Source organism: Macaca thibetana, chromosome 1 (genome assembly GCF_024542745.1).
Source record: "Macaca thibetana thibetana isolate TM-01 chromosome 1, ASM2454274v1, whole genome shotgun sequence".
Classification (NCBI taxonomy): domain Eukaryota; kingdom Metazoa; phylum Chordata; class Mammalia; order Primates; family Cercopithecidae; genus Macaca; species Macaca thibetana.
The window spans coordinates 155,035,250-155,060,339 of record NC_065578.1 but is presented as its reverse complement, the minus strand read 5'-3'; the positions used below and the strand labels follow the sequence as shown (position 1 = coordinate 155,060,339).

The 25,090-nt window shown below is 46.8% G+C and overlaps 1 protein-coding gene across 1 annotated transcript in view; it reads right to left on the bottom strand.

Moving 5' to 3' along the window:
• The window catches only part of PLXNA2 (plexin A2), a 222,696-nt gene that overhangs the window by 45,895 nt on the left and 151,711 nt on the right, over positions 1 to 25,090 (bottom strand). The window contains exons 10-12 of the mRNA XM_050781525.1: positions 17,021 to 17,221; positions 15,099 to 15,195; positions 12,000 to 12,190 (exon numbers count right to left, since the gene is read on the bottom strand). Of these exons, the coding sequence (XP_050637482.1) occupies positions 12,000 to 12,190; positions 15,099 to 15,195; positions 17,021 to 17,221 (489 nt within the window). The remainder of the gene's footprint in view (positions 1 to 11,999; positions 12,191 to 15,098; positions 15,196 to 17,020; positions 17,222 to 25,090) is intronic.

Below are 25,090 nucleotides of genomic sequence, written 5' to 3'. Positions count from 1 at the left end.
ATTTTTATGTTTAGATACGCAAGTACTTACCATTGTGCTACAATCGCCTATGGTGTTCAGGACCAGTCACATGCAGTACGGGTTTGCAGCCTAGGTGTGTAGTAGGGTACACCATCTAGGTTTATGTAAGTACCCGCCATGATGTTCACACAAGGATGAAATTGTCTAATGACACATTTCTCAGAATGCATCCCCATGGTTAAGTGATGCATGACTGTACGTGTGCTCGCTGGGAAAGCTCAGGGGCCCCCACAGCTATAGGGTATAAAGCCTCTATGCATTTGACATGCTGTTCCCTGTGCTGGTCAAGCATGCCCACTGACAAATGCCTACCCAGCCTCAAGTCTCTACTCAAAAGATGCCCCCTCAGGGAGGCCTCCCCTGACTCCTTTAGCAGATTTAGTAGCCCCTTCTTCTACCCTCCCACTTCCCTCTATGAACACCTCCAGGACCACGATTGCCACACTACACTGTAACTACTTATTCCCTCAATAAGACAATAACTATCTTGGGACAAGGGACTATCTAGATTTTCTTAGCAAACTAATCCTTAGCACACTGCCTGGAACAGAGTAACTGTCAATAAATATCCCCAATTCCCTGTTAAAAGGAAATGCTGGTCTCAACCAGATACTACAACAGACTGTGTTCTTTAATGATGACTGGAGGAGTGGAGGTACGTAACTGTTGCCTGAGAGTGATGTAGTATTTTAACATCGGGATCATTAAACAGCTCTTCCTGCAATCTCCCTTGCTTTAATTTAAGCCAATTTCTGGTTTGATTCCTCATCGAATGGAGGACTGAACAGCTGCCTCCTCATCAAACATCTTTCAGCTACTGAAGACAGCAATTAAGTCACCCCTGGCCTTTGCTTCTGCAGTTCTTCCAGCCTTTTCACTGACGATCTTGGTTTCTAAACCCTTTGATCATTTTGGATGCTTTTCTCTGGACCCTCGGATTTCTATGCATCTTTTGAGAGTGTAGTGACCCAGACTCGGGTTGTGGCTTCAGCAAAGGCCTGATTGATTGATGAGCAGTAAGGAGGGCCTGCGAAGATGACTTCCTTTGCTTGTCACACACGCCATTAACCAGGCTGGCCGTGGGCAAAACCCAGTGCAGGATAAACATTTGGTATCTTTCCCATGTTCTTTTGTGTTTTCCTCCCAGGGGTTCTTTCCCCCATTTTAGGCACCTTTCACTCAGCTGTTCCCTCCTCCCTTTCTGTATCTGTATACAACAAGTACAAAAAATGTATTTGCACCTTAATGGGACTTTAAGTTGTGTTATTACTTGGCTTTAAGATCACTGATATCTATTGACTGTTTGTAGAATAAAAAGTGTGTCTATTGTTTGCAGGATTCAGAGGGAAAATAAGGGAAACACTTTAGGGTAGAGAGCTCAGGCTAGCAGCGCTAAACCCTGCCCCAGGAGCAGTCAGTGACCACGCCCAGGTATAAAGGTGGCTAGTTTAAGTCCTGGCCATGCACTTCTTGATCTGTATATGTTAAGCCAGGAAGACTAGGCCAGCAGGATGTGGGATCAGGCAGGCATGCCTAGGTCACAGCACATATGACGATGGCAGGGGACTAAGCAGGAGATTCCTATCTTCTGCTGAGGCCCTCTCAAAACTTCCAGAAACCTCTGGTTTAGGGAGTCACTTCTCCACCTGCTCAGACCCCACCTGGACAGCAACACAGCCCAACTGAACCCTGGAGAGTGCCAGGGCACCCCAGCTAAATCTGTGTTCCTGCCAGACCCTGTCATGTTTGTTTTCCTCCGTGGGTGCCATGACCTGGAAAGCAGCCGCCGTGATGCTGCACCTGACCTCATTCTTGCAGCCACTAATTGAACAGTTTGGAGGGAACTGTGCCACAAAGCAGCCCAAGGGCAAGAGCAGATGCAGCCGATTAATTACAGCTGGGGAGATGTGAAGGGCTGCACCGGGGAGGCGCTGGAAGGCCCAGGGGCTTGGCAGCCTGGGGAGTGAGTGCTCAGGTGGGCTGTTCCCAGGTTCAGCCTCAGGCAGAGCCTTGTTGGAGCAGGGTTGGGGCCAACTTCAGAGTAGGGGCTTGTCGGGGCAGAGGAGCTTGGTGGGAGCTTCACAAAGCTCAGCTCCCATTCTAGACACCCTATCTTCCTCTGGTTGTGTCACTGGGCTCATAGAGATGGCGAGAAAGAAGCCAGAAGCAGGGCTTCAGCTCCAAGGTATTGAAGATTCTGAGAACGATGGCTGCTGCTTTCACATTCTTTAAGTGCTTATAATGAGTAAGGAATTATGCCAGGGGCTTTACATATGTTATCCCACTAAGGGCTCAAAACAAGCTATGAGGTGTTATCATCGTTCCCATTTTTCAGATGAGAAATAGTGTCCCAGAGAGGTTAAGTAACTTGTTTAAGGTTCCACAGTGAGTGGCAGAGCCCAGCCAGGTTTATCTAACGGCTGCTTTTTGCCTTCCCACAGCACTGCCCCGGGGAGACCCCTATCCTTGGTCACCCACCATAAGAACGCATGCCCTGGCCTGCTCTTCGCTTCTGTCTGCTTAGGCACTCCAGCCCCTTTCCCTTTCTTCCCATCTCGGCAGCAGGCTTAAGATGCACAGATCAAGAAGTGCATGGCGAGGACTTAAGACATGGTTAAGGCCATGCCTTGCTGCTTCCAAGGAGCTCTGGAGTTGGCCTTGCTGGTCACTGCCTTTACTCCTGCTCTCTCTGGCTCCCTGAACTTCTCAGCATCCATCCCCACTCCTCTCTGACCTCAGCCAGGCAATATCCACACTCCCCTCTTGGCCTTGCCCCTTTGTCTCTCCCTGTGAATGTCCAGTCTCCCCAAACAATGCCGGGACTGGGGACTACTGACTTTCTTCCCATCTCTGCAGCAGGCTTGAGGAAGAGCTTGGTGCCAGCTCCTTTCTCTCCTCTGGCTCTGCAGATTGACAGTTCTATTTGTCCAAGTGAGCTCAGGAAAGAGATGAAGGATAGTATAGTACACGGGTCAAACATAGGGGCTCTTGAGTCAAGTAGCTGCAGGTCAAATTCCAGTTCTAAAACTTACTCTCAATGTCACTTCAAGAAAGTTATCAGACCTTGGCCGGGCGCAGTGGCTCACGCCTGTAATCCCAGCACTTTGGGAGGCCGAGGCGGGTGGATCACGAGGTCAGCAGATCGAGACCATCCTGACTAACATGGTGAAACCCCATCTCTACTAAAAATACAAAAAAATTAGCTGGGCATGGTGGCGGGCGCCTATAGTCCCAGCTACTTGGGAGGCTGAGGCAGGAGAATGGCGTGAACCCAGGTGGCAGAGCTTGCAGTGAACCAAGATTGCGCCGCTGCACTCCAGCCTGGGCAACAGAGTGAGACTCCATCTCAAAAAAAAAAAAAAAAAAAAAAAGGCAGAAAAAGAAAGTTATCAGACCTCATAGTGCTTCAGTGTCCTCATCTATGAAATGGGTCTAATGACAATACTAACTTCTATTTCATAACAGTTGTTTTGAGGTCGAAATGAGATGACATATGTGAGGTGCTGAGCTAAGTGCAAGGTAAGTATTCCGTGAAAGTTGGCTATGATTTTTCTCATGACTATTTTATGTTGAAGAAATCCAGGTGGAAGCTGGGTTAGCTGAGGTCCAAAGGAAAAGTAGCTTTGTTTTCACGAGCATCCTATGCAGGTGGAGCCTCTGGGTCCTGTTCTTGATGGGAACTCAGGGCAGGGGCAGACAGGCTGACTCGAGAAGGAGAGGTGGTTGGTGTGGACGTTGCCCAGCGTGGCATTGGCTGCCCCTCTGATGGGCCTGCGCAGCTCTCACCATGGTTTCCAGCAGGTGGGCAGTGCCCGCCCACTGGATTTGTAAAAGGAGACAGGAGAAACTAATGTCAGAGCCTCCCAGAAGGAGAAGAGGTGCCGAAGAAGCCACTCCAGAATGGCCTCAGCCCCGTCAGCATCCTCAGCGGATGTTCATACTCTGTATTAAAAGCTTTTGTGTCTAAGATTGGGATTTCAGGAGGGTTCTGCCCTGAGGAGCCCCCTAATCAGGACAAACCAGTGAGGACAAGTCGAGGATGCGTTGACAGCTTCTCCTCTCTTTCCTAATCCTCTCACTCATTTGACTTAAGAGGGCAGCAATGCCAACTTTGTGGCTGCACGTTTTCATTCCTTCCTGGCTCCTAAAGACACCTGGATGCTGGGTCTGAGAAAGCGAATTGTGGTATTCTTTTCCACTTGGAGTGTATGTGTGTGTGTGTGCCCGTGTGTGCACTCTTCACAGTAGACTAGAGCCCAGCTGACGAGCTCTGTAGGAATCTATGACATTGGCGGTGCCAGCTCTCCTGCCCGGCGTGAATCCTTGCTGGCTCTGTCTTAGCTGATAGTACATTCAAAACCTAATTGTTATCTCAGCAGAGTAACTCCATTATTCATCCTGACACCATTCCCCGTTAGCTGTTTGTTGCAGTGATGTTATATTAATGAGGCCTGCAAATAAATGAACGAAAGATCAGAGTGCCGGCTTGTTTCTCAGGAAAGCTGGCTGACTTATTTATTTATTTGTGGGGAACTTTGCAGTGAGTCACTCTGGCCCTGGGCAGGTGGCTTTTGGCCTTTCCTGCAGAGATTTGGTGCAGCCTTGCAGATAAATACTTGTAAATGTCCCAGTTTCCCCAACAGTTTCACAAATGCATTTGCATCTGAGATAATCCAGGCAAAACCAATCTACTTTAAATTATTTGTGCAAGTGGAGAACAGGAGCCAGCAGGAGTGATGGATCATCTCAAACTATTAAGTTATCAACAATTATTTGAGCTTGGTTTTGGAGGCCAGTGTACATGGTTTTCTATAATTGATTTTCTTTCTCAGTTACATGTACCTAAGATACGTAAGATAATGTTAAAGAGAATTTATATTCCCTAAGCATGGACTATGGAGGTGATGGAGAAGTTACTGAGGTTGAAAAATTCATAAAGTAAAAGCTACATGGTGGTCAATGGAGAAACAGCTGTAAACCTAACACCCCCACTGCCTGGCATCAGTGTGGCCGTATGGTGCAACGTGCCAGGTGACTTTGGGAACACACAGGAATGTTCTTTCACATCTTAAGGGTGGTGGGCTCCTGGTCACACCAACTCTGGTGTTCATCTCCTGAATCTTAAGCCTGCTTTGCCTTGGCTTCACCCTGATCTGTTCTTGCCTGCAAGTGTGAACCACCTGGGCCCCATTGTCTGGCCTCTCCCATCAGGCTGAGATGATTGAGAGGTCAGAGCTGCCAGGCCAGGGAATCCAGATTTCACTTTAGCTTAATGGCCATCTCATTGGTGGGCATAGCAAAAACAACAACAACAACAACAACAACAACAACAACCCCAACTGAATGTGATAGCTTCAAGAAATAACTGGGGTAGGGGTTAGAATAATGCTTCCCCCTGAAAGGCAAGAAGTGACTGCCCCAAGTTCACATGCACCCCAATATCCCCTTCTTGTTGTTTTTCCTCCCACTCATAGGAGTAAGTGTGGACCTCATTATGTTTGGGAAGACAGTTAGGTGAAGGTTACTTTAAGGCTCAGTACAAAGGGTAACCAATATTCCCAATTTGTCTGGCATCTCTTGGTAAGTTCCAAGAGGATTCTGATTCTGGACAGAGACATTTTTGTTACACTTGGGGTGGGATGAGGTGGGGAAATGTATAGCCAAGGAACAGCCCCCCATCCCCCTCACCACGGTGTGGTGGAGGAAGTCTGCCTTCTGCTCTGCTGCTAACCAGATATGGGTGTGACACTGGGCTAATTCTTTATTTCTCTAAGCACTGTTTCCCCAACTCTTAAGTGGAGATAATCATAGCCATCTTGCAGGGTTGTTTGGAGGAGTAGGCTCAGAGCCTGGCACATGGGAGAGTCTTGTTAAAGAGAAGCAATTGTCATGAAGACTCCCAGAATTAGAATGTTGGCTGGTCGGCTCATGTTCCTTGCCTGAGGTTAGTGTCCTCATTAGCAGGAGACCTGTATCCCTGCTTCAGTCCTCCTTCTACACAGGACACAACTGCAGAGGGTGGAGGTTAGAAGTCTGCCCCAGGCCTTTTGGAGGAAGCACAGTGCCCTGCAGGGCAGTCAGTTTCCAGCCTCTTCCAGGTAGCCAATGTTCAAGGATAGGGTGGGGCTACATTGGAAGAGGCTGCATAACCTAATCTCCCTAACCAGGACTCATGTAAACATGCGACAGACAACTTCCAAGCCCAGCACAGTTCATGGCATACAGTTGTCATTAATTAAATATTCATTTAATGAGTGAATTAATGTATTTGGAATGGTGGCATCTCCCCCCTCTGATCAGAATGCTCACTCTTATGGTTTGACTCCTGTCTCCTCAAAATTCATATGGTAAAGACCTAATTCAGTACCTTAGAATGGCACCTTCTTTGGATATAGGGTCTTTAAAGAAGTAATCATATTAAAATGAGATAATTAGGGTGGTCACTAATCCAATATGGCAGGGCATTTATTAAAAAAAGAAAAAAAAAACTAGGGAGACAGATACACACACAGAGATAGAATGCCGTGTGGACATGAAGGCAGAGGTCAGGTTGATGCTTCTACAAGCCAAGGAATGGCAAAGATTCCAGCAACCACCAGAAGCCAGGAAGGAGGCCTGCAGCAGATTCCCCCTCACAGAGCTCAGAAGGAACCCACACTGCTGACACCTTGATCTTGAAGTTCAGGCCTCCAAATACATTCAGGTTGTTTAAGCCACCTGTTTGTGTTTCTTTGTTAAGGCAGCCCTGGGAAACTGATATACTCGCTTGGAGTGAAGAAGACCTCTGTTATGTGAGCTCCAAAATCCCTTTACCCTCCCTGAGTTTATCTTTCTGAGAAAATATTCAGTCTCTTCCTTTACTGCTGGATCCTGCCTACTCATGGCTCCTTAAGAAATGTTTTTCTCTGGGCCTTCCTTTCCAGTGGGTGGCTCCTAACACCCTCCTCTTTGAGGTCCCAGCAGGTCCTGAAGCACAAGCTGGGGAAACGGAAACGTGGCGGGCCAGGCATCTCATGGGCTTTCCAGTCCTCTGCATGTCTCCTGTTTCTAGGGTTGAACAGGTGACACGTGCACAGACACCCATGATGACAGCTGGAAATGGGAGCAGCTCAGGAGGCCTCCCACGGGGGACAGCATCATTATCACACCACGAACTCACTGAGAAGGAGCAGACGGTGAGTCCTGAGGGGGTCCTAACCTGAAGTTTATGCAAACTGTGAAATTCAATAGCCTGTACAACTTGTTCTACATGAAGCTGCCATAAAAGATGAGTCCCTCGGGGTGGGCCTGGTTGCCATGGAGAAGATGGGGTAAGGAGGGGTTAAGGAAGAACACAGCTGTTTATCTAACTATGTGTGCGCCCACTTCTTTTTCTAACATAGAACTCCTTTGAGATCATCTCATTTATTTCTCTGTTGTCCCAGGAAGGACAGCATCCATTCCAGCTTCCACTTATTTCCAGGTGGAGATTCTGCCACCCCAAACTGCCATCACAGGCCATCTTAGAATCCTTCTCTTTTCATCCTTCAAGAAGGATCTTTGTAGTAAGTGGCTTCTATTTACTGCACAGAGTGGCTGCACTAAGGAGGGCACCCATTCTGAAGATGAAGGCTGAGGACAAGGAGGTCTACATCAAAGGGTATGGGCCTCATGGAAGTCCGATGATTCAGAGGTTTGGGGAAAACATCTATGCCAGTGCAAAGGGATTAGCCAAGAAAGCTGAAGTAAAGAAAATGAGTTGGCCAGGCACAGTGGTGCATGCCTATAAATCCAGCACTTAGGTCGAGGCGGGCAGATCACTTGAGGTCAGGAGTTTGAGACCAGCCTGGCCAACATAGTGAAACCATGTCTCTACTAAAAATACAAAAATTAGCTGGGTGTGGTGGCACGTGCCTGCAGTCCTAGCTACTCGGGAGGCTGAGGCAGGAGAATCCCTTGAACCTGGGAGGCAGAGGTTGCAGTGAGCCAAGATCACACCACTGCACTCCAGCCTGGGTGACAGAGTGACACTCCATCTCAGAAAAGAAAAGAAAAGAAAAGAAAAGAAAAGAAAATCTCCTTAAAGGTTACTTTTAGCAAATTACATATTCTTGCCGAAAACACCATAGAGATGAGATTGTGTCCTTCTCAGAGCATTCTATTGAAAGGTACATGAGGTTGATTTTTCCCATTACTGGCTTTGTTTACTTTGATCAATTGGTTTAGGTGAGGTCTACCACGTTTCTTCACTGCCCAGTTACTATTGTTCTTGTTATAATTAATAAGTATCTTATGGGAAGGTAGCTTAAGGTTATGTAAATATCCTATTTCTCATCACACTTTCATCTACTAATTTTAGTGTTCATTGACCATTCTTTGCCTGAAACAATTATTACTGTGTACTTTGCCAAATGGTGGTTTCTATTTCTGTAATTCCTTCTACATTTTTTAGTTGGAATTCTAGTGTAAAGAAGAGTTTTTCTGTCTATTTATTTATTTAGAGACAGGGTCTTGGCCGGGCGTGGTGACTCACGCCTGTAATCCCAGCACTTTGGGAGGCCAAGGTGGGCGGATCACTTGAGGTCAGGAGTTTGAGACCAGCCTGGCCAACATGGCAAACCCCGCCTCTTCTAAAAATACAAAAATTAGCCAGGCATGGTGGTGCATGTCTGTTGTCCCATCTACTCAGCAGGCCGAAGAAAGAGAATTGTTTGAACCCGGGAGCTGGAGGTTGCAGTGAGTCGATTGTGCCACTGCACTCCAGCCTGGGTAACAGAGCGAGGCCCTGTCTCAAAAAAAAAAAAAAAAAAAAAAAAAGTTAAAAAAAAGACAGGGTTTCTCTCTGTTGCCCAGGCTGGAGTGCAATGGCATGACCATAGTTCACTCTAGCCTCAGACTTCTGGAATCAAGTGATCCTCCCACCCTAGTCTCCCGAGTAGCTAGCACTACAGGTATGCACCACCACATCCTGCAAAATTTAAAACTATTATTATTATTTTTTAGAGATCAGGATTCTGCTGTGTTGCCCAGGCTGCTCTTGAACTCCTGGCTTCAAGCAGTCCTCTCAGCTTCTGCCTCCCAAAGAACTGGGATTACAGGCATGAGCCATCGTAGCTGTCCCCCCATTATTTATTTAGTTGTTTGTTTCTTTTTATCAGGAAGAACCACAGATTCTTATTCTATTGGTGAAATCCACAGCTATCATTTTTTATGTTCTTGCTCAAATTGCCCAGATTCGGCCTCTGAGATCCCCTTTGAGTTGCCGCAGGTGCCCTTTTGATAGGTCCCGTACAGGTAATTTTTGGTACTTCTTGCCAAAGAAATACATAACCTGAATTTGATCATGAGGAAACATTAGACAAATCCAAATTGAGGGACATTCTACAAAATAACTAGCCTGTGCTTCTCAACAGTATCAAGGTCATAAAAGACAAAAAAGGACTGAGGATTAAAGGACAAAGGAGACATGACAATAGAATGTCACATGGGATCCTGGATTGGATCCTAGACCAGAAAAAGGACATCGGTGGGACAATTAGCAGAATGTTAATAAGGCATGTATATTAGATGATATTATTGTATCCATGCTAATTTCCTGATTTTGATAATTATACTGTGGTTATGTAAGATGTTAACTTTGGAAATATGGGTGAAGGGTATATGAAAGTTCATTGTACTATTTTTGTACCTTTTTATAAGTCTAAAATTATTTCAAGAATGAAAACTTAAAGAAAGAGACAATGACTTTTACAAGGAAAGGAGGATGGGGTGGGGGTAGGAGAAAATGAAAAGGAAAAAATATCGAAATGAAAATAAAGAAATGAAAGAAAATATTCCAGATAATCATGAATACAACATTCCAGGCCTGGATGCTCCCTCCCCCATGTCCTGTTCAGAGTGAGGTGCCCCGAGTGGCTTGGGACACAGCATGGATTTGTCTCTCTCCAAAGATGCTCCTTCCTTTCTCAACAGCCTTGACTTGAAAAGCACCAGCAGGAGATTGGGGCCTCTGATGCCTGCTGATATGTTCACTGGGAAAATCAATTACAGCCTAATTACCTCAGGGGGTTAATTAGCCTCGTGTAGCTTGGGTGTCCTCTGTGAACAGAGCAGCCCATCAGCCCCCAGTCAGCGAGCAGGGGCAGCTGAGGCAGAGGTTTCCCAGTGAGAAGCTTGCCTTGGGGCTGGAAAGGGGCCCCAGCCAGTCGGGGAGTGGATGGTGCAGCTGCTGGGGCTGGCAGAGGCGGGTGGTGCTGATGGAAGCAAGTCTCTGCCTAATTTAAGCTCCCCCACACCACGGGTGCCCACAGATGTAGAGACTGACAACTGCAGCAGCAAGAATTACGGAACAGTGCAAGTTCTCAGGCCAGCAGTGGCCGGAAATCACTCGAATCAGGGAGAAGGCACGGAGCCCTGAGCAGCTCAGGAAGCTAGCTGTCTGAGGGCAGAGGCTGGGGCACCGCCAGCAGCCCCTGCAAACTTTCTCTTCCAGAGACCTAAAGACACAGGAGAAAGTCAGGAGGCACCATCCCTGGTCACAATCAAGAATAAAATGGGATTGAAGTAGCTCTGTCTTTGAAAGGCAGTGTGTGTGCTCTCCTAACTCCTCTCTGCATGGATGAATGAGGGCCTGGAAGCAGTAAGCACTCTCCCACCGACAGCCCTGCACTGTCTGGGATATGCTGCCTTGTGGATGGATTGCATCTATCTGGTCCAGGAAAGGTTAAGGAAGGGGAAGCACGTCTTCTTCTTTAATGTACTTGGGAATATTGTGAAGAATTTAAAAATGGTTTTATAATTAAATATGAGTTCAAATACTGGCTCTGCCACTTATCAGCTGTATAAACTTGAGCATGTCACTCAATTTCTCTGAGCCTCATTTTCTTCATCTGTACAATGGGGGTGAGAATACTTATTTCCCATAGTTGTTGTGAGGATTAAATGTAATTTACACACATTAAATAAATAATTTCTACCTCTTCAAATAACCTATCTGTAGGTTAGCAGCACCCATTCCATCTTAAGGGTTTCTTTTAAAACTGATCTGTGGTTTTGATATGATCATAGAGATGTTCTAGAAGTTTCCCAATATTCTGTGATATAGGTGAGGACAAGAGTTGCTTTCCCTGGTCAGCAGGGAAAACGAAGCAGGGAAAAGGATGGTGCAGCAGCTCAGGGAAGAGGCAGAAAAGGAGCAGCCCCTTCCTCCTTTCTTAAACATGCAGACCACTGGGTACCTGCCTGGGCCTTTATTCCTAGTCACCATCAGGAAGGTGCAGTTAGTTTCAAAGTATGAGTGACAGTTATATACTAGGGAGCAGTGAAAAGGGAGCACAGAACACAACCAGAGTTAAATACAGCGACTCCTCTCCCAGGCCATTTGAAACCCAAGCAATTGCATTTTCATCCACATTATCTATTCATCTTCCTTTGAAATTTGCTATTTTGGAAACATCATTTTTTCCCCAGGATAATTAACTTCCTTTTCTTTCCATTAAAATGCATGAAAAAATTGGGACAGGGAGTAAATCCTGGGAAATGGCACGGTGGCTAATGCAGTGCTTGCCTTTACTCTCCTCTTCCGTTCTCAGCTTTGCAACTCTGAGCTAATTGCGGCTCCTGAAATCACATTTCTGCTGAGAAAAGCTAAACCTGTTTTCTGAAATGTTCACCCACCATGGAGCCAATTTCTCCTCCTCACTTGGCTCAGCCAGCCTGGCAGGGAGACTGGGCTGGCTCTGCCTCCCTTGTCGTGTGCACGTGCACACCAATGCACTTGTACATTCATGCGCAGGCATGAGGATGCGCTTCCATACGCTTACCTCTTATACCTAGACAGGGGCCATCGAGACACACATAAGAGGTTTCCTACACCCCCCACATTAAACTCACTCTACGCCAAGAATTTGTCCACAGAGTCTCAATTTGCACTCCTCTCCCACTGTCTTGGGGTCAGCTCTTGGCTGCCCCTTCCTACTCTAGGGACTTGGAGGACTTACCTCGGTGATTTGAGGGTTGGAGCACTTGACATTGTGGCTGGACCAGTCGAGCCAGGGGCTGGAGGGGCTGGTACAGTGCTGGTGGAGGGTGCACCTGCGCTCGCCGCTGCACCAGCCACACTCAAACTTCCGGTCGGCCTTGAGGCAGAGGCCGCAGCTCTCCCGCTGGGCTGCACACTTGTAGAGATGGACTGCAAAGAGAGCAGGTGGTCACAGATGAAACCAGAAAGGGCTGCTCACAATATGCCCTACTCTTGCAGGTGTGATAGAAACTCTTCCTCACCGTGGATAACACCACTGATCATCATTATCATTGCAAGAATGACTGATGGGGAATTAATAAATTGAGCCTCTTACCAGTCACTTAAGGGCACTAGGAAGCATAATATTATTTAAGAATTCTGGCTCTAGATGGAATCAGATTAGGGCTTTAATTGTGGCTTCACTACTTCCTAGCAATGTGACAAAGGATTTCACTTCCTTGAACCTCACTTACCTAATCTCTAACATGAAGATAATCATTGTTTTTTTGTGAGGTTGGAATAAGATACTGCATATTAAGTGTTTAGCACAGTGCCTGTAACATATCTGATGCCCTATACATGTTTATTATCTTTTCTTTGAACTTGTGCTATATTCTTATGCTGCCTTTTCTCTTACTCTCACACTCTCACATATGGTCCTCATGCAGGAAGTAAGGGCTGCTTTCCTCCATCGAAGGAAAAATGAGGCTCAGAGAGAGATAATGACTCTTAGAGCTTAGTAAGATTAGTGACCCAAACTGGAATCTTCAAACTCCCACTTGCTATGCTGCTAAATGGTAGGTCTTGAGAAGAGAGGGGTCTTGTCTGGCAAACTGGAAATTGCATGGGTTTGAGAGAGGAGTCAGCTTGGGGTTAAGGAAAGGCCAGGTGGCTAGCAGTGGGGGAAGAATTGCTGATTAAAAAAAAAAAAAAAAAAAAAAAAAAAAGAGGGTGACACAGTCTGTTCACAGCCCTTATGAATTGAGAATATGTCCCCAGAGAAGGCAAACTGGCTACTTAAATGGTAACATTTGGAGTGTGCAAACCCTTTGTCTTTGCTTTTGTCTCCTGCTGACTTGTAAGTGCTAGTATAACCAGCGAATTAGTGGAACTGTGCTTCAGGTTCAGGAACCTGGTCTTAGCTCCTTGCCTGCTGAGATTTCGAGTTAAAAGTAGAATTCTCCAAAAGCAAAACACGTAAAACTCATTTTTCCACTCTTTTGGACAAGCACATATAAGCTTTCAGGACCAGGTGGTATGCCATTGCTGGAAGTGAGATACATGCCCCAGGGAAAGTGTAATTTTAACATTCTTCCCATAGGTCTTCATCCTGTTCCTCTGCTGTGTCCAGTATCCTTTAGTCCCAGCTGCAGGGCCTATATTTAAATACCCTCATGCTTATCGCTTTGTAAGGTAGAGGAAAGGAAATGGGAATCTTAAAATGAATGAGTACACACTGAGCATCTATAAATATGTACCACATGGTCCATACCCATGAGCTCATGTAAAGGGGAACAGCCATTCATCTGAGTTCACACAGCTGTAAGTGAAAGAGCCAGCAGGTGAACCCTGCTTTGCTGGATTCTAGAACCTAAGTTTTTAAACAGTGTGGTCCTCTCCATCCAGCCCAATGCGCAGCCTGCAGTGACACTCAGGCTGGCGGGTGGAGGCGATACGAATGTGAAGACAACACTGTCTGTGCACTCTCAGAGCTTCTTCAACATTGTGAGAGTCACAAGCAGAGTTTCTGATGCAACAGCTTGGATGTGGCTGCTCTCTAAGCTCCAGGTGCTAAGGCAACCTCTGGGATCTGAGCCCAGATTCCCAGCAGGGAAAGTGTCTCCTATGTCTTAACAGTGAGAAAGTTTGGCCTGGGTATGAGGAGAAATAGAAAAAAATAATCCTCCTGGCTCAGTTCCTTTCTCCCAGTCTAAGTAGCCTTGATTTTAATGGCAGCATTTGGGACAGGGAGCTACAGCCCTAAAGATGCTGAAAAACTTGCAGCCCCTGCTATGGCCTTGCCGACTACCCCATCTCCATTGGCTGACTCCTCAGGTGGAAGCAGACGCTTGTGACAACCCTAGCTACTTGAAATGTGGTGAGACATGGGGCTGAGGGTAGGAGAAGGGTGGGGGATAGGAATGTATTCCAGAGGGGAAGGAGTTTAAATCCCACAGTGGCCTAAGCAGCAGATCCTCACAGTGATGTGGCTCAGTTTGCAAGCTCTGAAATTAGACTGTCTTGCTTCCAATCTCAGCTCTTACTATCTGACTCTTGGCCCATTTCTTAATCTCTTTGGGTCTCAGTTTCCTCATCTAAAAAATGAGAATAATAATAGTACATACCTCTCAGAGTTATTGTGATGCTTAAGGAAAATAATTTCTAATAAATTACTTAGTGAGTGCCTACCCATCATGAGTGCTCATCATATTGGAGTCACTTTTATCATTCTTGAGAGCAGGGTGGAATCTTGGTATTTGCTGCACTGAGGGTCGGGCCTAACTGGCACATGGGAGGAGCTCGACATGGGCTTATAGGACAATGAATAAGGGTCAGGTTCATGGAGCACCCCTCCTTCTTCAGCCAGATCCCCTTCCTGAACTTCTTTGCTCCAGATGTGAGCTGGACTCTGCATGCGGCTCTCTCCCGCCCACCTCAGGAACAGGAGGGCAGCCTTATAAACCTTCTTTGTGCAGTGATCATGACCAGGGCCAAGGACAGGGGAACAAGAGCCTGATTGGAAACAATATCTCCATTTCCAGGGAAACTGGCCAGACGTTCCTGCCTGCTGTTCTCCTAGGTCAGGTTCCACAGACACTTCAAAGCCTGCATGAGCCAAAGAATAACGTGGATGGGCCGGCAGCCGCCCGGCGGATGCTCTGGTTGTAATAAAACAGGGCTCCCAACAGGACTCCTTTGATGGCTCCAAATGTTGCTTTAGGATCCTCTGAAAGGTTCCGCTGACAGAAGGAGTGTATTATTCATGGCACAGCGGCTGGCTGGCTCTGATCCCTCCGGCCCCAGTCTTTCCCGGGTCGTGAAAAGATCAAACTTCTACCTGGAAGTAGCCGCTTACCTTTCAGGTCCTGAGGGTTGTCAATGATAAAATTGCCATTCCACACCACAGCGAAATCCACAGCCAGGTTGCTGATGTCCATGCCATCATACTGGTACTGTAGGGAGACGGGCAGAGGCACGGGGCTCACGCGACTCTCTATCACAGGGGTCAGGGATGCAGGGAAACCCTGCGTGCCGCTCAGATTATTCCCATGATGCCCTTTCCCTGGATCCCAGTCACTAATGCCAATAGAATCCCACCCAAGCCTCCTGGGTTGGCATTCAGTGCCCCGCATAATCAAATGCAAACCGACTCCTCCAGCCTTCTCCTCCACAACTCTCCTGTGGAAAGCTTTGAATCTACTGTTCTCCAAACACATCTTCTTAAGCCCGTCTCCGTCTTTGTTGAGTTCCTGTCTCATAAGGAATGCAACCCTCTCCTTACAACCTCCAACCTTTTAGCCCACCGTATTCTTCCAGCCCAGCTCAGCTCTACTTTCCCCAGGAGTCCTCTCCGACCACCCTGCAGACCTGTCCCAAACTGTCCGTCCCCTGGTGTTGCCACTTTCTGTCTTGCACTGGATCTGCTGTGCCTCTTTTCACGTGTCTCCATAGAAAGTCCATATGTCTCCGGAGGCAGAGGTAATGCCCTCTTACTACTCTTGTAAGGCCGAGAGTCTCATCAAGCAGTCACCCGGCCAATCCCTGCGGTGGCCCTCTATTTCCACACGAGCCTTATTTTAGCCAACGGTCCACTAGGGAGAAGCGCCCACAGCTTTCTGGGCACACATCTCATCAGCCCTACCACTAAAGTCCTCTAGCTGTGGCCAGGAGTTTATGACTTTCTCTCTTGTGCTGATCCCACAGAAGACATGTATGCCCTTCACACACTTCAGAAATAACACCCCTGGGTGGCCAGTCCTGGCACCCTGTGAAGGAGACCTCGGGGCATCTCCCCGATCCCCCACTCTTCAGCTCTGAAGGGCATGTCACTGTCAGCCTTCTGCTCCCGCCCTCCCCTGCCCCTGCCTCCCTTTGTTGTGTCCCGTTTCTTTCTCATCTGCCTTCCCCTTGCGCTTGGCGGCCTTCTGCCGATTACAAATTCTATCAAGCGCCTGTGACCTGGGAATCTGACAGCTCCCTGATAAGAGGCCCAGATTCCCTTTATCTCTCCCAGGCGAATTAGCTTCCCTCAACACCTTTGTCACTTCCTCCTCTCCTGCATCTCCAGCTGACCCCCCACAGTGGGAGACAGGGAGCTGGCAGACAAAAAGATCTTCTTGGGGTTAGTATTATAATTAAACACCTCATGCTCTCTGTCTACCATTCAGGATTGGTTTAACCCTTGCTGCTCTTGAAATTCACTGCTTCCTCCTTCTCCCTCCTCCCACCTCCCCTCTTCCCATCGCACTTCCTGTTCCTCTCTTCTCCAGCTTTCGCCTGCGGAGCACTCTCCCGGTGATTCACTCCCTGAACAGGGATAGGAATGGGGTGTGGGGTGGAGTTGACTTGCTCTGGCTCAAGTTTCACTGAAGACAAAAAGAGGTGCTCTTTCAACTTCAGAAAGGTCCATGATGTGATTATTTGACAATGCACGCCTGTATCAAACATCTCATGTAGCCCATAAATGCATACACCTACTGTGTACCCACAAAAATTAAAAATAAAAAAATTAAAATTTAAAAAGTCAACTTCAGAAAGGGCACAAAGATCTCAGTGTCTGCCATGAGGGTCCTCATGAAACTGTCTCCTCTGGCACCAGTCACCTGCTCTGCTCTGGCTCAGCGGCTAGGGTGCTGGCTGGCTCCTGCGACCCTGGGGATGTGGGCTTACCCTGTGAACCTTGAAGGCTCTGGAAGCCAGGGCTGGCCACACTGAGGCCCCAGCACGAGTGTGAGAGGAAGCCCTCCTCCAGGCAGGGCCCAGCCTGAGTTCTCTTACCGAGCTGTTCTGGCACTGAACGCTGGAGCTGTTGAAGCGCAGGGCAGGGACCCGGTGGATGGCCCCTTGTATGTTGAGGACACACTCGTAGCCTCGCTGGCCGGACTGCGGCTGGGGCAGGTTTCGCGCCTTCAGGGTGATTGGCTTTACCTCCCCGACTGGAATCAAGATCTCCTCCGTGGGCACCAGCTGGGGACAGTCCTGGGGGAACACACGAAGAGGCTCCATCGGTCCCCTGTTCATGCTGTACTACATGCCTGGGCCAGGCAGGCCCCTCTTGTATCAGGCGGGCTGCCCAAGAGCAGAACATCACCTCATGTAAGGCCCGTGGAGTGGGCAGGGAAAATGGAATCGCTCTTAGCTCCTGGGCTTTGATATTGTCATCCCCATCCCACAAGTTGTCCTGTATCTGCTGTGTGTGTTACAATGCAGGAATTAATTTTCAAGCACAGTGTGGCAGGCTGTGGATTTTATCTCCTGAGACACTGGATAAAAGAGCCTCCACGTGTCCCTGTCCCCAACCTGGCACCCCTACCTCTGGGTTTCATCTCGTTTCCCGGCTCCAGATACTCGGCCCCTTGCATTGTCCAATGCCTGGGGCGTCCGTTATCAGCAGCTTCAGCTTCCCAGCACCGACTGAGCTGGGCTTTCCAGGAGGTGGATCAAGCCCTCCCAGCAATACTCTAAACACTTGCTCTGGTTTTTTTTTTTTTTTTTTTTTTTTTTTTTAAATCTCATTTCATTACCAGGCCCTGCATGAATGCCATGTTGTTTTGGAAAACAAAACCAAAGAGAAAGTCTTGGTAGGGAGGGGCTTTGGGAAGGACCATGAGAGAGAGACAGTGAGAAAGACAGATTGATTTTCTGGAGTTCCATGACTAGATGCCGATTCTCCACCAGAGGTCAAAGGGCCACCCCACTGTGCCAATCTCCTCTTTCTCCTTCTCTCCTCGGGAAGATGAGCCCAGTAGCCCCTGGCAGTGATGATGTGGGAACCACCTCCACGGGGAATCACTAGCGAAATTCTCACAGAAGGCTTCCCTTTCTCTGTCCCCTTCTCCTGGGCAGTCGTTCTTAGGGGGAACTTCTGGGAATGTCTGGGGGCTGATGCTGCTACAGGGCCTGCAGAGAGTGTTACTGGTATTGATGCCAGGGGCTAAGATTGCTGGACTTCCTACAAGGTGTAGGACGTGTTCAATGACAAAAATATTGTCCTCCTAATGGCAAATGCAATAATTAAGAAGCCTTGTGCAATGCCGGCACAGCCTCACACAGGGAATCTCTTGGGGCCGCCTCTTGTCACGGTGTGGCTCAGGCTGTTGCCTCTTTTCTCTGGGCCCCACTTGCAAGCCATTCAGCATCTGGCCCCTGCCTACCTCCCTCTGAACTCTGTGGTTCTTGCACATAATAGTCCAGCCATACTGAATGTACAGTTAACTCTGAGATTCCGTCTCCCTTACAGGATCTGCCTCTGGCCCTTTGAACACGCTTTTCCATCTATCAGAAACACTCACTCCTGTCTGTCTTCCTCCTGCTGCTGCCTGACTTCAACCCCTCTTTCAGTTGATTACCTCTTCTTTTACTTTTTTGTTTTTTTAATCATCACCTTCTCTGAGAATGAATAATTGATTACCTCTTAATCAGCCTTCGAACTCGGCCCAGTTTCTTCTCTGCAAGGCCGTCCCTGACCCTGTCCCCGCAATGGCTTCAGGATGGGTTATGAATATTCACCCATGATTGCTTTTGACCCACAGAATTACAATTTCTTGATTTGCTTTCCTCACTGGGCTGTGAGCTTCTTGAGGATTAGGCTGCATCTTACTCACCGCCATCTCCCCAATCTTTCTGCCAGTGCTCGACATGTAATGGACGCTTGGTCATTGCTTGTGGGAGGGTAAATGGAAAATAAAATAAAGCGACCTGTGAAAAAATCTTTTTTTTAAGCTCCAACTTTGTAGATTCTTTAGAGATGAGGTAAAGCCTGCCTTCTGGACTTGAAGAGACTTGAGAAGGCATTCGGTTCTCAAAAGCCGGAGTTGGAAATAGTCATAGGTTTTGGAGTCACGTGATTTCTAAAGTGGCATGTCTGCATTTACTAAGGACAATTTATGAAGAACTCGATCCGGGGGAAATTCTGCACAGAAACCTACCTAAGAGGGTCTGGACACACCTGCAGGCTTACTGGTGTCATCCTTTGTCAGCTGGCCACCTGCATGTGAGGACTCCAGGCAGGCAGGGCCTCCACGAGAGAGAATCATAAGGCAATCCCAGAACAGATGGGTCCCTGTTTAGGAGCCAGTCACTCAAGCTGCCAACTCATAAACTTGCTCTTTACTGCACTTTTACTTTCATTCCCTGCAGGCACTCTTGACAGACTCTTTCATATATTTATAGCCAAAAAAAAAAAAGATGAGCACCACTTTAGGGAAGCCCAGGCATCTCATGGAAAAGGAGATAACACTTCCTGTTAGCAGCTAAAAAATCTCCATCAAATCTAATGTTAGAATTTAAGTTGGAAATAAGGCTGAGGTATAATGGTCTCTCTCTCTCTCTCTCTCTCTCCCTGTGTGTGTGTGTGAGAGAGAGAGAGAGAGAGACAGAGAGAGAGACAGAAAGAGAGAGTAAGAGAGAGAGAAATTTTCTTACTCCAAACCAGCTGATGAATTGTAAATGATGAGCAGTTGTTTTTCATCTCTAATGAGCTTAGACAACAAATTCAGATTTCAGTAGCAGGATCTTAAAGATGTGCTTTTGGAAGTATGATGTCTGGGGTTAGTAAAAAAAAAGATTGTTGAATCCTTTTAACTTGGACCAAAAAAACGTATACTTTTATATAGATGTTCTGTGTAATACCTATATATAACACAAATGTTACCTATATGTAACACACACACACTTTCATCTTTTCGGCTTGGCTAAGTCCAGTCCAGCCTGGAGGTTGGAGAATCATGAGTAGACTTTATGAGTACTATTATATGAGGTTTTTTTAAGGGATTCTAGAATTTTAGGACATTTCCCATGGTCTGCTGTTTCAGATTTTTTAGAATGAAATTTAAGGATAACAATTAAGGTCTTCCCAAATGCTGAACTAGGCCCCAAGATTGCCCTCGTAGAAAAAGAAAGTCTTATGCTTTGTTTCTTTATTTGGCGATTACTCTCAGGTCAGACAGAATAGGATTTTTTCCCTTCTATTCTCTAAGGCAAAGGAAAGAAGTGGTTGGTGCCCCAGGTACGCTTTCTTCATCTTGAGAAACAGGTAGACACAGGGCTTTCGGGTTGTGAGATGATTCTGGTGAGTATATTCATGAAAGATCTGTGAATCTTGGGTGGAAATTGCAGTGGTAAGGGCTGAAAGTGGGTGGAGGAGACTGGCATCCCATAAAATAGCCAAGTTGTTGAAACTTCAATATCTGTGGGGCTTGAGGATGGTGAAGGGTTTAATTAGATACAATGAGGCCCCTTCCAACCTGTTTGCTTCTGTGGGTATATACACACACAAGCACACACATGTGTACGTACACATATAGTACCTGTCTTATGAACAAGAAAGCAAATCATCCTAAGATGCTTTTCCTGCAGAATGTTAAGACTGTTGTTCACATTCTTAAAATACTGATTGCTACCTCGGATCCTCACAGCCTTCTGAGTGATCTCTTTGGGTCATCTTCGTTCTCTTCTGTCTCTAGGCCAACTGGAGTCAGAATCACCTCCTCAGCAGCAATCTTAGTTTAAGCCAAGACTTAAACTTGTGGGAATATCCCAGGGGTGGAGGTAGGCTGGAGAAGAGGAAACAGGTGCAGGGAGAGCAGGGACCTTGGTGTAGGAGCCCTACGAGTCTTGGGCTCACACTGCCCACCCGTTTAGCTGTGCTCTGCCAGCTTCTGTGCTGGGGACCCTTTAGCCTTCTGAGGCAACTTCTCCCATGTGGAAATGGCATTATCTTCACCCACTGGACTTCAAAGAGAGAGCAGCCAGCATCCTGGGAAGCTAATCGGATTTATTTGGTTCTATCTTTCCCCGGGACAGGGCATAAAGGAGATATTTATGTATCTACATCTCACTAGGCCTGGTTTAGCCATGGAGGGAGATGAGCTTTAAAAGCTGAAAGGCATACATCTTCCCGTGCACACCCGCTTGCTAACACCATGTCACAGCCTGATCTGGCCCAGGGAGGAAGAGATCTGGGGGGGCCCCGTCAGAGATCTGCTGGGCTCTGAGCGCTGGAAAGGTCTGACTCATTACCTTAAGAGAACTTCACAGATGGTTTAATTGAAAGTCAGTTTCCTCATCTATAAAATGGTGCCAATAATATCTGACAAACCTAGATTGCGTGAAGGAGGAATATCAATGTGTGTTGTAAGTGGTAATATGCTGGATTAACAATTGTTAATATTACTGTCTATTCGTCGTGTGTGTGTGTGCACGCGTGTGTGTGTGAATGCAGAATCAGTGGACTTTAACTTATTCAAGTTTGAAAAATTGTCTCTGAATCCTAATTTCTGCATTTATTTGATGATCATAGGAAAGCTGTTTAACTTATTTAAACCTCAGTCTATTCATCTATAATATCCACTTCATAGAGTACTTAAGGTTAAATTATATATATATGCTGCATATATAATAAGTACTAATATTTTTATTTTTGACTTGCATTTGCTCTAGCACAGCTGTTCTTCATTGTCAAGCCTAAGGATGGAATTGGTCCATCAGGCTTCTGGAAAGATGTGGGCAGATTTACCTCACATGCTGGCTGTCTTTTTATCTGGAAATGGCACCACTGACCCATCTTCTATGGGCAGTTTCTCCATCTGTGGAGATGGATTTGTGCTGGCTCATCCATAGCCTGAACCCTAATGACCAATAGCGAAGGACCAGGTTGAAGTCAGGCCAGCAAGTGTGGCTGTGACCATGGAAACAAACAAGCTCACAGGCCCTGATTTTCTGTAGAAAGCATACCGTACTCAGCTTTTTTGGATGCCTGAGTTCTCTGTAGCCTTGGGCAAAATCCCGACATTTTAGCTTTCTGGCTACTACAGATGTCAAATATAAATTACATGAAATTGCAGGGCTGTTGTGAGAATCCATTGAAATTCCAAATGTCAGTGGTTCTCAATCTTTAGCCTCATCTGGGATGTGTCCCAAGATTTTGAATTTCTATGAGTTCCCAGGTGATGCTGCTGCTGCTGGTCCCTAAGCACACTTTGAGAACTTCTGGCACATGTGAAGAAATTATAAATGTGTGATACATTAATGTTGCTATATTAATCAATGGAGCTAATCAGTTATATATTGTTTCTAGGAAGCAGACAGACATAAGATTTTGATTCAAAGTTCGGAAGGGAGGCTTACTGGAATTCTAAAATAGATATTCTAGGAACCCCTAAAGAGACAGCTAAGGGATTTCCAGTTAGCTGGAAATCTAGGGGATTCTAGTTCCGCAAACTACATGAAAATATCAGCTGGGATGCCTGAGAGAGTAAGGGACACCCTACCCAAGTTGGGCACGTGCATCTTTGCTGTTCCTCAAATTTTCAGGGATAAGGTTCTCCTAAAGCAGAACTTTGGACAGAAAAGAGTGGGGCCTGGCTGCTGTTTGCTGAAAAGGAACATGTGGCCGGTTGTGGTTAAGAGCTAAAGCAGTATTTTAGGAAGCCCCGGAAGTGGCCCTGGCAACCTCGCTGAGAATCTGCATCCTGTTTCCTTTCCTGAGCAAAGTTGGGAGCTGGATGGAGTCTGGGCTTCCCTCACAGCCCTCCGGACAGTCAATTCCTGGGGCCATGCCAGGGACCAATGCACGGGAGCATAAGAGAGAGAGCAGCCATCCACCATTCCTACTCAAGGCAATGGGGAGATGAAGGGAGACAAAGGGGACTGCTCTTCCCCAACCCTAAGACACAGACATCAAGGAGAGAAAATGAAACAAAAGGAGGTGGGGAGTCTCTGAGTTTGCCCGCAGGTCCCTTTTGTTATTAATTTAATCCTGAGTTGCAGGGAGGCAACAGTTTCTCTTGGCCCAGCCCTGGAATGTTGAATCTCTCATCCATGGCTGACAGGGAGCTGTATTTCAGTGACTTCTGAACGGTGTGAGGAAGGCCGGGCCTGCTTCCAATTAGCCTGCAGGGGCTCAGCTCTCTGGCCTCCACACACACCCCAGCAGAGTTTATTTATCTTGCTTTGAGTGACACTCTCATGCCCTTGCTCCAGCTGCAGGTCGCTTTCAGGCTTGGCTTTGGGTTTCTCTTGGCCTGAGGCGGGCAGCCTCAGGAGAAAGTGGAGCAGCTGCTCTTTCTTGTCTAGATTTGTACTTCACCCAATCTCTCTGTATCCTGGGGGCCACCTCAATCTATTTTATTAAGGAACTTTCAAAGTGGTCCATGTCAAGGTTAGTTTCTGAGACTGTGTCTCACACTCTCACTGCCCAGACTTCACCCCTGCGCAGGCCTCCCATGGTGGCACTGCTGTTCCTGGCTAGGTCTGCCCCTCTAAGCCATTCTTCCATTGGCTCCCAAGCTGTGGTGCCCACTCCCACCCCTCCCTGCAGTTCTGCCCTTTTCTCTGAGTGAGAGCAGTTTCACACCCTTGCAGAATTCCAGGGCTAGAATTAATCTCCAGTGTCCAGGAAGGCTGGTGTACGGTTTTTAGGGCAGCTGCATCAAAGCATACCAACTGGCTAGAGGAAAATGCTTTTCTGAAAGGTTCTCAGGGCACTAGATGCCTAGTTTCGTCACGCTGAGGCACCCGTGGATGGGTCTGTTTGAAAAGCCACCTGTGGCGCCTATGTTTTTCCCTTTCGAGACAGGCAAATTCCATTTTTCTGACTGAACATAACACCTGTTGTTTCATAAACGAAGAAGAGTTCGAGGGGGTATGTGTTTGAGAAACATTTCAGAGTCGATTTTCTTATGCTTAGCCATGGAAGCAACCAGCACTGTTATCAAGATTAGAAGACACGAGACTCCATTACTTGAAATCTTAGACAAATTGACACAATTGCCATCAATGGGATTCAAATAGAGATGTCATTGGTTCATCCATTCTTTCATGCATGTATGCATTCTACAAACATTTGCTAAGTAAGACACTGAAGATTTAAAGATGAGATGTAGTCCTTGCCGTCAAGGAGCTTGTAGTCTAGCGCAAGAGGAAGATGTGTATAGAAAGGCTATAGTAGGCCGGGTGCGGTGGCTCACACCTGTAACCCCAACACTTTCAGAGGCCAAGGCAGGTGGATCATGAGGTCAAGAGATCGAGACCATCCTGGCCAACATGGTGAAACCCTGTCTCTACTAAAAATACAAAAATTTGCTGGGCATGGTGGTGTGCCCCTGTAGTCCCAGCTACTCAGGTGGCTGAGGCAGGAGAATCGCTTGAACCCGGGAGGCAGTGATTGCAGTGAGCTGAGATCATGCCATTGCACTCCAGACTGGCGACACAGTGAGAATTCGAATCAAAAAAAAAAAAAAAAAAAAAAAAAAAAAGAAAGACTACAGTAGTATATAAAAATGCTACATTTTCACTTATTACCATTTTTGGATTTTCTAAAATATAGAGTAAGAGAGGAATATGCATATATGCACACATGCATTTGGGCGACTACGTAAGGTCTCTATAGTTGTTCAAACCCAACTGGCCACCCCGGGGTACGAAAAGCATTTGACACAAGAAAGGGAGACTGAGCAACCAGGCTTCACTGTCCTGAGACATGCTATGAATATGTAAGAAAGTTGACATCAGTGAATAATCATTGAATGGAGTATCCATTAGAAAGATAAGAAATTTGATATTTCACTGTGTTGCTCACAAAGGTGTGTCAGGCTTTAGGGACGGAGCTTCGACTATAATAAAACAGGACTTTTAGCAATGCCTGGTTCTTTTCACTAGCTGAATTTTTCTCACTTTCTACAAGGCCACCCACCCAGTTATACATCAGAGTCAAAGAATCACTGAATTTTAGAGTTGGAAGAGAAGTTGGCATGAAAGAATGGTTGGGAGTGAATGTTCTATTGAACTAGACTATGTCTGCAGCCAAGCAAAGGGCTAGACTCAAAGAATAAATGCCATTCACTACAC